We start from the raw sequence: 11,277 nt of genomic DNA, 5'->3' as shown, positions 1-11,277 counted from the left end.
TAAGTTGATATTGTCATTGTTGGTGGGGTGCTTTGAGAACAGAGGGTTCCAATACATTGAGACATATACTTGGATGCCCATGGAGGAGTTTCAAAGAACAATTCTTGCTAAGAACCTTGACGACAACATTATTTTTTGATAGGATAGAATGATATGATTATGAACAATGGACCAAGAGTGAGTAGCCAAGTCAATAATTATAATCACTAAAGTTGTACAAGGGAACATGTGTCAAGAATGAGTCAAAGATGTTGGATGAATTCATGCATTGATTTAGTTGTTTAGCTTTATAAGGAAAATGTGCATTGCAAATTAATAATCAAAATACTTTTATCCTTTTTTTTCTTATTCTATTTATCTATTTCTTTCTCTATTGAATTGTTCCTAACACAACCATAAAAAGGAAAAGTCTAGGTCTGTTTAAAAGTTGAATTAGAAGTAGTTGAATTGGAGCAAAATACAGATTGAGTTGTGAATTGGTTTGTAATTAGAGTAAATTAGACAAATAGTCTATTAATTATAGGATTTCTTTGTTGAGTCTATTGACTATGAAAAATTATAAAATTATAAAATTTTGATCTAACTTAGAAGTTCAACGAAATATCATGACAATTAATAAAATCAATATAATAATAAATTTAACCCTTCACATTTACATTTTATTTTAATTTTATCCTAACCTAACTACTATCGCTCTTTTTTTTTCTTTTACTAAAACTCTAATTTCCTAAAAAACTTTTATCATTTTACAATGACAATCTACTTTCGATTTTGATGTATCTTCTCTGTAAGACATACCTTCAATGTTATTCCTTTACTTATCAGACCTCGAAGTCTTCAGAGTTCCTCGAAGCCTGGGGATTTACATATCCTTTTTATAGCTACAATCTCTTAACATGATCACTGACTTTTTCATATGATATACTAGCTAAATCTATCATATGTCAGCTAGATCTATTTATCATGTCAACCTATAAATAGTCATCATCATACTAGGCCTAACACATTTACTAAGAGATTGTGTATAAATCACCATGCAAGGCTGGAGAGATAAGGACACTCTCTCACTCTCTCTCGACTATTCATGTTCTTCAGCTTGTACAATTTTTCTTTCCCATCCATTGAACGATCGTCTAAGAATTGTGAAAAACCATCACAATCCTATTTCTACCATCAACAATTGGTGCACTTAGCGTAGAGCACCTCTCAACCAAAAAAACCAATCAAGATGAATCTCATAAAGTAAAATAATCAATATTACCTCCCATTTTCTTCCTAAAGTCCCTTCGATACACCCGATTTTTTTAGCCAATAACAATAAACTATGTATGCCCTGACATACTTCTAGGTTTATCATGGTACCTATGACCAAATCAAAAAAATTACCCATAGAATCAATATCAATAACTTATATACTTTAATAAACAAAACATACTGCAAGTTCATAACTTGTATAATGGGTTACAAAGTCTACATGTACAGTTCTAAGTCTTCTAGTCAGGTCAACTACAATTACAGTGGTATAATCATCAATAGTAAGAGTTAATCCAGAAAACTCTTTAAGACCTGTTGATCTCCCAAAACCAAGGAAATATTCGATGAGAGGAGAAAAAAGAAAGAGACTACAATACCGAAAAGAGTTATCAACAAGATCATGTTGTTACTCATTTGGATACTTTGGATGATAGAGTTCCCCTTAGAGCATGACCAAAGAAGGGGCAACGTTTAATATGTACATCAACAAGTTGGTCCAAGAGAGCAAGAATGGAGGAAGAAAATAAAAATCATGTAAAGGCAAATTGATGATCTTCTTGATTGAAATAACTCTAGATGAGATAGGGCTACAAAGGAATAGAGTTTTCTCATGCCCTACGTGAAAGGAGTGGAGTCCTCTCATGTCTCATATGATAGCAACTTCCTACATTTTATACTTCAAGCTTATCAAAGAGACCTATGATGGAACTAGACACTCCACTAAGAACTTTTTCTAGTACAAGAATTATATAGTATTATGGGGCCTCTAACGAGTTGAAATGTAAAGTCTTTTCGACCACTTTATGTAAAGTAGCCAAGAATTGGTATGACTCCCTACTCATGAAAATTGCTAGAAACTTCAAATAGTTGTTGCATATGTTTGTCTAAAAACTTTTAGCTAATAGAGTCATCCTCTGATGAAAGACCAACCGACTTAGTGTGGCCTAAAGACCCGGTGAGCTTTTAAAATGCCACACACGGAGATTCTCTAGAGCTATACACAACATATGTAACCTTTAAAATGATTGGGTAGTCTTCGTGTACATCTCTGGACTTTGACATAAGCCTCTAAAATATGCCTTGATAAATACTAGACAAACTAAGATGAGTCAGCTATATGAATTAGCTAACAAGTATATCAAAGCAGATAAATGGGATTTATAGCTAATATTGGCTTGATTTCAACTCCTCCACAATCTACCTCGTAGAGCCAATCGACCAGGTAACATTAAAGACCTCTTCCAAGATTATATGATTCCTTGAGAGTTAATCAAGGTGTTAAAAGCTCATCTTCTTTGGGTAATAAAAAATATGATAAAAATAGGTTAGAGCGTAGCGGAAAAGTTAACTAACAAGTCGCGGAGGGGACAATTCAAAGTTTACACAAACTACACACTCATTGCCACATCATTGTCTAAGATCCTCTACCAAATTAAGGACTCGGGTATGTTAAAATCCCCCTATTTAACTTTCTAATACATACAATGATTCGTATTTTGGTAATCATCGTCTAACCTATGATGAAAAGAAAAGCTCCCATGATGGCCCTCTAGACTACTTCTCAAACAGGCACTAGGAAAAACTTCCTTTTTTTCATATTATGTATTGTTGAAGCACTTCTAATGAATACAGTTCTACTTCCTCCACTTAAACATTATACTTCTCTAAGAGTATTTTCCGATTGTCTCTCCAAGAATGTTAACATCTCATGCTATGTGCATATAGCATTGAGATGCATTAGTCCATTATACAGTGTTTCTTCAAAGAGTATTGAGATGTCTTTATTCATTCTACAATGTCTCTCCAAGAACATCGAAATGTCTCTTCTCTGACCAAGAGGATCAAATTACATCCGCTCCACTCTAATTAGAATAACTTCTCCACTGTCTCTCCGTCGTCTGGATAAGAGAGTCGAGATACCTCAATTATGTATATATATATTGTCAAGATGCATATGCCCACTTTTTGCAATGTTTCTCTAGAGAGCGTCGAGATGACTCTGCTTATTCTCTAATGTCTCTCCAAGGGGTAGAGTTATCTTCACCCCAGTTTACAAAATTAACTAAATGCGTAATGTCTATACGAATGGTGGTTTCAATATTGGTAACATTAAATTACATTTTTGGTAAGATAGTGTGATGAATGTGAAAAGACCTAAATGCCTTACGTATGATTAACTGTTTCTCTTGGAATTATGTATATATCCTAAGTTTGTTCTTGGGTGTGCTTGAGTGAAATTTTTGTTGAGCCATACTTAAGAAATACCTAAAATGTGAATTCGCACTTGAGTCACTCTGATTAATAATGTGGCATATGATATATCAAGTGGGCCTTATTGGTCGTATATTAGGTGACTATTTTGTTAGACATTAAGGTTGAATTTTAACATTATACCTAAAACAAACTAGATAAACATAATATTGCTTTATCTTGTCATTAATTTAAATGAAATGATGTTCTATCTCTTTAGTGTTATTGTCATTAACATATGATTTGATACTCAAAAATAATACTTTAATATTCAGTTATTTTTAGATACTTCTAAGCTATTAACACTAACAACCTTCATTATATACTCCATAATTTTCTTTAATTATTATTTGATAATCATAATAGTAATTAAGTGATAATTGATCTAAGGTAATAATTATAAGTTACTTTTTATTTTATTTGTAACATAATATTTTTAATTATTAATTGTAGTGTGTTATAAGAATTTCATTTCATTGTATATATGTATAATTATTATTAAAGTCTTAAATAAATTCTTACATAAATTTTTTTTCATCTATTTAAAGAACTATTTTTAGAAATTGGTTTAAATTAAATTAATTATTTAAATTTAGTCACATCTGAATCTCTATATGCTTAATTGTTATAATTTATTAAAATTATTAATTATTATTATGATATATTTAAAAATATTTTTATAATATAAAATTAATTATATAATAAAAATAAAATTATTCTTCTGTGTTCATAATTTTTTTCAACTCATGCTTTTCTATATAGGATTAATGTAGAAATAAATGTCTAAATTACACCTAAATTTAACTTTATGTGTCTAGAGAATTTTTAGTTAAAAATAGGTATATAACGTTTTTGCCGTTATACTTTTAAGTGACTATTATTAAAAAATGTTAAAGTGATAAGTGTTATCACTATATTTTTTTTATTTTTTAATTTTAAAAAATATTTTAGGAAAATGTCTCTCTCCCTCCTCCCAACCACTAATCTCCCCCGATCACTCTCCCTCCTCCTAGCCTTCAACCCCCGTCGCCCTCCCTCCTCCCATCCTCTCCCAACCCCTCTCCTTCATACTCCTCTCAGTCTCTCTCCTTCATCCCCTCCGTCCTCCCATCAAAGAAATTAAGGACGGTGACAATAACGATTTTGGTGCAGTCACAAACGGCAAAAACATGGATAAAGATTAAGTTTTTTTTATAATTTTAATGAATTTTAAAAAATAATATCTTTAAATCTTTTTAAAAATATAGTAGTGGCACATGCCATTTAACAGTTTTCTTAACGGTTGACATTTAAAAGTGTAACAAAAAAAAACGTTAGATATTTATTTTTAACGAAAAAACGTTATATATATGGTATGGATTATAGATATTATAGTGTGAAGTGTAAGCAAGGTAGTATATGTTCAAGGATTCTCAACTATTTGACATTAAATGTTCAAACATCCTTGCATACAAGGTACTCTAACTGTGACCTGAAAAAAAAATAACAATTCCTTAATCATAAAAATCACTTGGGTGCTTGAAGCATATCATTATTCGTATAAATAACAAATCTTGTCTTTGATAAGGTAATTGCAAAAATTAAGCACTTTGATCAACAATGTTTCTATTAAATGCTCAAAGAAAGAAAGCAAAAAATCAGTAATTACCTACAATAAAATCGTAGTCCCATCTTATTTATGTCCTTAGCAACTGATTTAACATCAGAAAAGAACAAAATTAGTAAATTCCCCACTGAAATGCTAATAATGCATGCCCAAATTGACTACAATTTCATTATTCCAGTATACCCAAGTGACTAATTTTATAATATCAATCACCATCCAATCCCCCAAAACATACAAAATTAATATACAATCCTCAAATATATGCTGAGATCCTAAACTGTCCAAGGACTCAAATTGAACTATGAAGAAAGTATAAAACCCTATACTATGCGTGAAACTTTCTTCTTTTCTTTACCATGTATTTCCCTGGAAAATCAAATCATTCCCATCTAGTTTCTTGGATCAGAAATCATCATTTTGATCAGGTAACAAAGTCTGGTAACAATTGCGCTGCAAACCTTCTCCTGTTTTGAATGTTGATGTTGTCAAATGCAGCAGCCGAGGAGTGTGGTGTGGAAGGGCCGATAGTCATTGACCCGAACTCATTGGGTTCACCAACGTCGAGCCTTCGTCCCATTTGCATGGTTTGGTTCGGGAGAAAACTCTGATGGGTCCTTGATAAAGACAGATTTTCACAGTGGGGAAGTCCCAAAGTGAGTGAAACACCATTGCCTGAAAACCTGGGAGGGAACTGTTCTGCATCGAACCTTCCTATTTCTTCAATGGGGTATTGTCCGAAACCTCCCATGAAATCTGTGTTGTTTCCCATAAATGTGTACCTATCTTTGCCAAACTTCATGGTGACCTCATTGTTGGCCTCGGTTGTTTGCTTGAAATCCATTGGCGGCTGCAATATTTCAGTGGTTCTTGGCTTTTTCGGACTTCCTTGAGTGATCCCTTCCAGTTCGGATGATACCATGAAGGAGAATCCGGACTGGTTGCCAATGTTTCCGGCAAGGGGAGATGTTGATGCCATGGAAATTGACATTGAGGAACCATTCTGGTTCGAGATATTGTCCTGTTTGGAACTGAAACTTTTTGCCATATTGTCTGCACTACTTTTTTCTGGTGCAGTGGATTTGGATGTTGAATCTTCATTGTTATTGCTTTTGCGTGATTTCTCCTCTGATCCATTTTGTTCTTGTTCCTTGATTTCCTCCAAATACATCTCTTCCACCATTGGCTTCCATAGCCGAACTCGAGCATTTATGAACCAATTAGACACCTGGATTATTACAAAAGAACATCCTATGATTATACTTTTCACAGTTATGAAATTCATGATTAGGCCGAATTTAACGAGCACCTGGCTTCTAGTAAGCCCTGCTTGTTTTGCAAGCATGATCTTGTCTGAATCCTTAGGGTACCTGCAATGCAAATAGAGAAATCATAATATTCAATAACTGTTGGAAAGTAACAAGGGAAGTGACCTTCAAGTTTAACTTACGGATGGAGGAAGTGTTCGAATAGCCAAGCTCGAAGAACCGAGACTGATCGTTCAGGTAGTCCTCGTTGGGGTCTCCAAGCATTGTGCTGGACCATTCCCAACTGCTGAAGTGCTCGTTGTTGGCGAAGATGGTGATCGACAAACTTAAGTCTTGACGACCCTTCAATTTTGCCTCCTAGGCAATTTTCTTCACCTAAGCTCTTGTGTGCAGCGCGGATTTGATCAGTGATTGCATCTTTCAAGCACCGGAATTGTTTTGAGATGGTCTTCAATGCAAGAGATGTGTATGTTTTAGCAGAGCCGATCCCTGCTGCTTGCTCAAATGATGAAGTTACAACCTGCATCTGGTGATGATATTGTCTGTACCTTTGATCCACCTGCAAAAACAAAATTCTTGATCAAACAAGATTGAAATCCTATCTTAATAACTATATTTTATTGCTTTAATAACAAAATTTTCCCAAGGACACAAGCATATTTCTCATACACTTTCATTTTCAAGTTGGTTTCAAAAATCAAACCTTATATATGATACTATCTATAATTTTCATACCTCGTCAAGCATGCTAATTAGCTTCGCTTTCTTCATCTGAATTTCCTGTCTCTCTGCCGTAGTCAGCTCGGCTCCGTGCTTAGCATCTGCCTCTCCGCCACCAGAGCCATCTGCTTCCGCCACAGACGATTCTCCGATAGCCTTACTGCTATTGCTATTGTCTCCACTACTCTCTTTAGCCGAATCTTTCTTGGCAATCTCGGTATTGTTAACAGTAACAATCTCATCGAGAAGCTCTTGAGCAGCCTTCAAGAATTTAGAGCTCAACAGCACACTTTGTACACCAGAAACTCCATTAGTCACCCCTGAACCAGACCCACCCGAAACCCTCATGTCCTCACCCGAAGCCGCTTGAGCTTGTGATCCATAACCAGGATGTTTTTGGGAAGAGAGGCTCAAGGAGAGCCCCTGCTGTGAGCGTGGGGTTTCACGCGCTGCTCCGGAAGTGTCAATGGGGTTGTACAGGTTGTAATGGATGCGCTGAGCGATTCCATGCAATGGGAAGATTTCGTGGTAACCAGGGTCTTGGCTGGCGGTGGAAGTAGACGCGGGGAGGGGGATGCCGACGAATTGTTGGGTGTGGGGAGGTGGCGCGTGAGGGAAAACGAGGTTGTTCGGCAGCGGCGGAGGGGTGTTGGAGTACTGAACATAGGCAGGGTTCATAAGTACGAGGGTTTGGAGTCCGTCAGCCGCTTGGATTTCAGGGTTCCCATGAAAGTACGTCGCCATCGGATGTTGTTCTGTGTTTTGCAACAAAATCTAACGTTATTTTCTGTGCTTTCACGTCACTGAAAAAGAAAAACAAAGAATAAAATTTCAAAAAAAAAAACTAAAATCCATATATAATATCAACCAAAATCTTATTACTTAACATGTATCAAGAGAGATTGAAGCAACCCATTTGAGAAATGAATTGAAGCAAAAACAGGGACAAACTAAGTATAGATATTTATGGTATATATTGGGATGATTAAGTGGATCCTGAAAAACAAAAGGAAAAAAGATTGATGATGACCCCACTAATTAAACAATTTCAAACACAAGTAATTGCGATTTGCTGTTGGTTTGAAAAACAAGACACGTGTCCTTGTCGTTGTGTGTTTCTAGTACTTGTTCATATGATCTAGAACTTGAAGTCGACATGAGAATTGCAGAGAAAGAGGAGAAGAAGACGAAGGGTGTAAAGGGAGTTCAAGGAAGAAAGTTATGGTGTTTATTTAGAATTTCGAGTGGGAGGGAAAAAGAAGAAACAAGTGATTATAAATTAATAATATTTGGTACCTGGTGTGATGTTAATCGGAGTGTGCACGTGCTTCATGATCTTCTTCACTGCAAAAGAGTTAAAGAAAAACAAGGATTTTTTAGCTTACAAAACAAAATATTCAAAATCTGAGAAAGAGAAAGCTAATGAACTCCAGCTAGAAACACCATAATTTGTAGGAAGACAGACTCTGAATCTATGGAATTTATGAGCTTCACAATAGACTGAGAGATGAAATTTCTTTCTGCAACTTCTCCACTGAAATGGCAAAAAGGAAGAGAAATTTGATACCCTTCTTCATTCATTTCATTTCATTTTCATTATCCACTTATTTATGCCAATTTTTCTTCAACTTAAAAAGAAATAGTTCCCAATTTGGAGTAGTAAGCTAAATTGAATTGTTAATTTTTAATAATTAGAGTTATTATAAAATAATATTTATTCATAATATTTCTTAATTATTATAAATATAGTTGAAGTCATAAGGGATTTTCATATTCTTACATACATTTATAAAGACATGTATGTGTTACATACATAGACTGGATTAAATATTTATCTCCTTCGACTTAATGTGTCACATAGGCGAAAGGCATACCTAATCAACTATATCTCCCACACAAGTAAAATTATTTAAATTTTAGATAGAATATTAATTTGACTGTAGTTTTCAGATAAAATATTAATTTGACCTCTGAAGTTTAGATAAAATATCAATTTAAATCCAACTAAAGTCATTGTTACTAACCCTCGCTCATCACCATTGTTGGTCTCCATCGATTTCCATCATCGATCATCTGCAATCTTATCATTAACCATCGTTAGACTCTAAAATTTTTAATTCACTTATTTTCCCTCAGAATACGAATATGGTGTTTATTCCATATAAAAAATCCTCAAAAACCTAGATTAGAAATTAGAACTCTTCAAAATCCTTTTTAAAAAATTATAATAATAAATTATAATTATATTTCTTTAAAATAAAGATATCAAAAATCTAAATATATATCATAATACATTTATATTATAATGATAATTATTTAACGTAAACATGTTATGATACAGATTTAGATTTTAGTTGTCTTTATTTTAAGGAAATATAATGATAAAATTATTATTATAATTTATTTTTAAATTTTTTAAGGGTTTTAAGTTTATGAAGTTCGAGATATTTTCCTATAAAACAAGCACCATATTCATGTTCAGGAAGTAAAAATGAATGAATTAAAAAAAATTATTCCTACTATCAATTATGACGATAGTCCACGATCATTAGTGATTGACAACGATGGTGAACAACGAATGATTTTGATCAATTTAGGATTCAAATTAATATTCTATCTATCATTTATGATTAAATTAGTATTATCCAAAATTTGGAAATCAAATTAAAATTTAAAAAAATTAGTAATGTATTACGTCGTCAAGTTAATCAAGACTATTGATTCAAACTAAAATAAAATATATAAAAAATAAAAATAATCTTTTAAAATTAATTATCAAAATAACATAGATCGAAAATAGAAGATATCACGTTTATAATTTATTCTTACACACACACATATATATATAGCAATATATGAATTTCCGATAGGCGGTGAAATTACCCAATATTACATTTGAACTTTTTATTTTTAAAATATGTCACCATCATTTTTATTTTTCAATATTACATTTCATTGTTTATTTTTATGTTTTTAAATTAAAAATTCAAGTATAGTAAAAATTCAACTTTACTGTGGCTGGAGTTGTGGCTGGGGTAACAGGTAGTAGGTGCAGGCGTAAGACTTGGACTTAAAAAAATCAGATAAAGAGAGAGATCGATTTGCAGTTAGACCAATTTCATTGTGCTTAAATTTTTAATTAAAAAACTAAAGATGAACTATGAAATCGGTATGTAATTATACCCTCTTCATTTTTACTGTAGTCAATACTATATATTATAAAAACCATAATATCATACTTTAAAAATAAAAAAAAATATAATATAATATCCTTCTCTTCATTTGTTTTCAGTAAAAAAACTGACAGAGAAAGATAATGTTTAGAAATAAAAATATAAAAATTGTGTGCAAACAACTGAACAACGATGAAACGTCCCCTTTCACGCCAAAACCTAATTGAGAAAAAAAAATTATTATTATTATTATTTAAAAGATGAATATTTCTTATGGTGATGAAGATAGAGGGTGGAGGGTCCTACTCCTCAGTTCAACATTAAATATATGTCTTTTTTTCATTATTTTGTAAGTTTTTTTTTATTTGTGTATGTGGTTGGATGCCAGAGTTTGAAGATAAAGCAATTAAACTTCTAAGGATCAAAGAACCAACCACCATAACACCTACTTTAATGCTTCAAAAGCTTTAAACACATACAAATTGAAACAAATATATTTAAAAATTTAAAATAGTTATATTAATTTAAGATTATTTTTAATTTAAATATTATTATGTTTAACTTAAAATTATATAATTTTAATATTTTCAATTACAATTGAAAAAATTATATTACATGGTTTAGAATTTATAATCGAAAAAGTTATATAATTTTTAATGATTTTAACTATAATCGAAAATGTCATGAATAAGTTAATATCTTAAATTTCAATCTAAAATATTATCGTATCAAATAAAAATTACGCTCTTGATAAAATTTTCAGTTATAATTAATCATTTTTAAATTTATATTAATAAATTCTATTTTAAATTTTCTTAAAATTTAAATTTAGATAGAAGTTACTTTGAGATGCATGTAAACCTACCAAAAAGTGGAAAGTATGATCTTTGAAACAAAACAAAAAACAGTGGGGCCTTCAATCAAATGCATGAGTGTGTGAATTTTAATAAATTGCTCCCAACTGTGTCTGGTCTACTTTATTCATTTATTATTTACTGAGAGTTAAATT

The 11,277-nt window shown here is 32.2% G+C and overlaps 1 protein-coding gene across 3 annotated transcripts; it reads right to left on the bottom strand.

Annotated features, from left to right (window-relative positions):
* Positions 1-5,290: 5,290 nt before the first annotated feature.
* LOC120135492 (BEL1-like homeodomain protein 1) lies at positions 5,291-8,684 on the bottom strand. Of its 3 annotated transcripts, none has more exons than XM_039151769.1 (6): positions 8,539-8,684; positions 8,392-8,439; positions 7,111-7,898; positions 6,558-6,934; positions 6,417-6,477; positions 5,291-6,335 (listed from the first exon to the last, which is right to left on the bottom strand). In XM_039151769.1, the coding sequence occupies exons 3-6, from the start codon at positions 7,837-7,839 to the stop codon at positions 5,532-5,534; spliced, it is 1,971 nt and encodes a 656-aa protein (XP_039007700.1). In that variant the 5' UTR covers positions 7,840-7,898; positions 8,392-8,439; positions 8,539-8,684; the 3' UTR covers positions 5,291-5,531. The 3 variants fall into 3 exon arrangements, with proteins under 3 accessions (XP_039007700.1, XP_039007698.1, XP_039007701.1); XM_039151767.1 differs by having other exon boundaries at positions 8,561-8,684; XM_039151770.1 differs by lacking the exons at positions 8,392-8,439; positions 8,539-8,684 and adding an exon at positions 7,983-8,334.
* Positions 8,685-11,277: the final 2,593 nt, after the last annotated feature.

This window comes from Hibiscus syriacus, unplaced genomic scaffold, assembly GCF_006381635.1.
Source record: "Hibiscus syriacus cultivar Baekdansim isolate YM2019G1 unplaced genomic scaffold, ASM638163v2 tig00110610_pilon, whole genome shotgun sequence".
Lineage (NCBI taxonomy): Eukaryota > Viridiplantae > Streptophyta > Magnoliopsida > Malvales > Malvaceae > Hibiscus > Hibiscus syriacus.
This window is presented reverse-complemented; position numbering and strand designations above follow the sequence as displayed.

Excerpts from the sequence above, each read along its gene's own strand:
- LOC120135492 (XM_039151769.1), bottom strand. The coding sequence starts at position 7,839 with ATGGCGACGTACTTTCATGGGAACCCTGAAATCCAAGCGGCTGACGGA. Across the intron at positions 6,935-7,110 it reads TAATTAGCATGCTTGACGAG|GTGGATCAAAGGTACAGACA; the intron begins GTATGAAAATTA and ends TTGTTTTTGCAG. Across the intron at positions 6,336-6,416 it reads CAGGGCTTACTAGAAGCCAG|GTGTCTAATTGGTTCATAAA; the intron begins GTGCTCGTTAAA and ends GTAATAATCCAG.